General features: G+C 39.7%; 1 protein-coding gene across 1 annotated transcript in view; it reads left to right on the forward strand.

Annotated features, from left to right (window-relative positions):
• skap2 (src kinase associated phosphoprotein 2) overlaps positions 1-1403 on the forward strand; it is a gene marked incomplete at its 5' end in the record, with an annotated part of 19533 nt that overhangs the window by 4086 nt on the left and 14044 nt on the right. Inside the window, 1 exon segment of the mRNA XM_014008759.1 lies at positions 715-795. Coding sequence (XP_013864213.1) covers positions 715-795 — 81 coding nt within the window.

The raw sequence follows: 1403 nt of genomic DNA on the forward strand, positions 1-1403 counted from the left end.
CACACACACACACACACACACACACACACACACACACACACACACACACACACACACACACACACACAGTGAGGACGTGCTAACAGGCTGTAGGTCCACATTTGGAAAAGCAGCATGAAAATCCACAGATCTGTGTCCAGCCGACTCAGAAAACGTCTCTGAGCGACACAACAAGGGAGCCATTCCAAACGTAACTCTGGTAACAACTGCTCCACCCCCTCCCCCTCTCCTCTAAAAGCCTCGGCACATTTTATTGCTCTYGACCCCAGTCTGCATAGAGGCTGAACATCGGTGTAGTTTGCGCATAAACTCACCCCCACCACAAGCCTACAACTGCTTAAATCCAACGTGCGCCACAATCACAATTTACACAATATTTCATACTCGCAGTTTAAAGTGGAGGAGCAGGGAGAAGCCWGGTGGAATGGTGATTAGGGGCCTGAAGTTTATGGGCTGTAAGCAGCTGCTAGTTTTACTGCCGCTCTTTCACACAAAGCAGCTTCGATGCAGCGTTTGGACGATTTGCATCGAAGCTGCAAAGATAAACTTCCTCAACTGCGAGTTGAAGCGGTGGAGGTTTCACGGCCTCTTCTGTTAATAATTATCAAATAAACAAATGCATAAAAGTGAACATCGGCTTAAAACATCCTGGGTTTTTTYCCCTCTTTTTTTTTAGTTTGTTAMATTAAACAGATGTGGTTTTGACTTTCCCAGGTGCTCAGCAGTCCCCACCTGTGGCGGCGCAGGACTTAACATCCGTCTTTAAAGCAGGATATCTGGAGAAACGCAGAAAAGGTTGGTGCTTTACTGATTAAATCTTTTTTAAGTGAACTCTAATTACCTCACAAACTGAAATGTGCTAAATAAGCTAGCTAGAGGTAATAGTTGCTATAAGCTAAATTTTGGCATAAGGTTAGCTAAAAGTAGTAAAGAGATAGCTAAAAGTAACAAAATGGGAGTTAAAAACTCAATTTTGGCCTAAGGTTAGCAAAAACTATCCAAAAGCTACAATGGTAGCAAAAAACTATATTTTGACATAGTAGAATATGTAGCAAAAGGGCTAGAATAAAGTAGCAAAATGGGAATTCATGGCTTATATTGGTCTGGTAAAAGTAGCAACAATCTTATGATAAACTAAAAGTAGCAAAATAAATAAACTAATAAAAAAAAACCTTTGTATAATCTAAAGCACATGTGTCAAACTCAAAGCCTGGGCCAGAAGGGAGTCTAAACCTTTTTTTTTACTTGATATGAAAATAAGTTCCTTATATCAATGTTAAACTTTAAATTTATGATTCAATGCAACAAAATAAACAAATTTAAAAGGTGAAAGATAATAATACTTGTCCTGCCCATGAGCTGTCGGCTATAAGTAACTGAGCAATTTAGCAGAGTAATAATAC

The sequence above is a fragment of the Austrofundulus limnaeus genome, unplaced genomic scaffold, assembly GCF_001266775.1.
Source record: "Austrofundulus limnaeus strain Quisiro unplaced genomic scaffold, Austrofundulus_limnaeus-1.0 Scaffold52, whole genome shotgun sequence".
In the NCBI taxonomy this organism is placed as follows: Eukaryota; Metazoa; Chordata; class Actinopteri; order Cyprinodontiformes; family Rivulidae; genus Austrofundulus; species Austrofundulus limnaeus.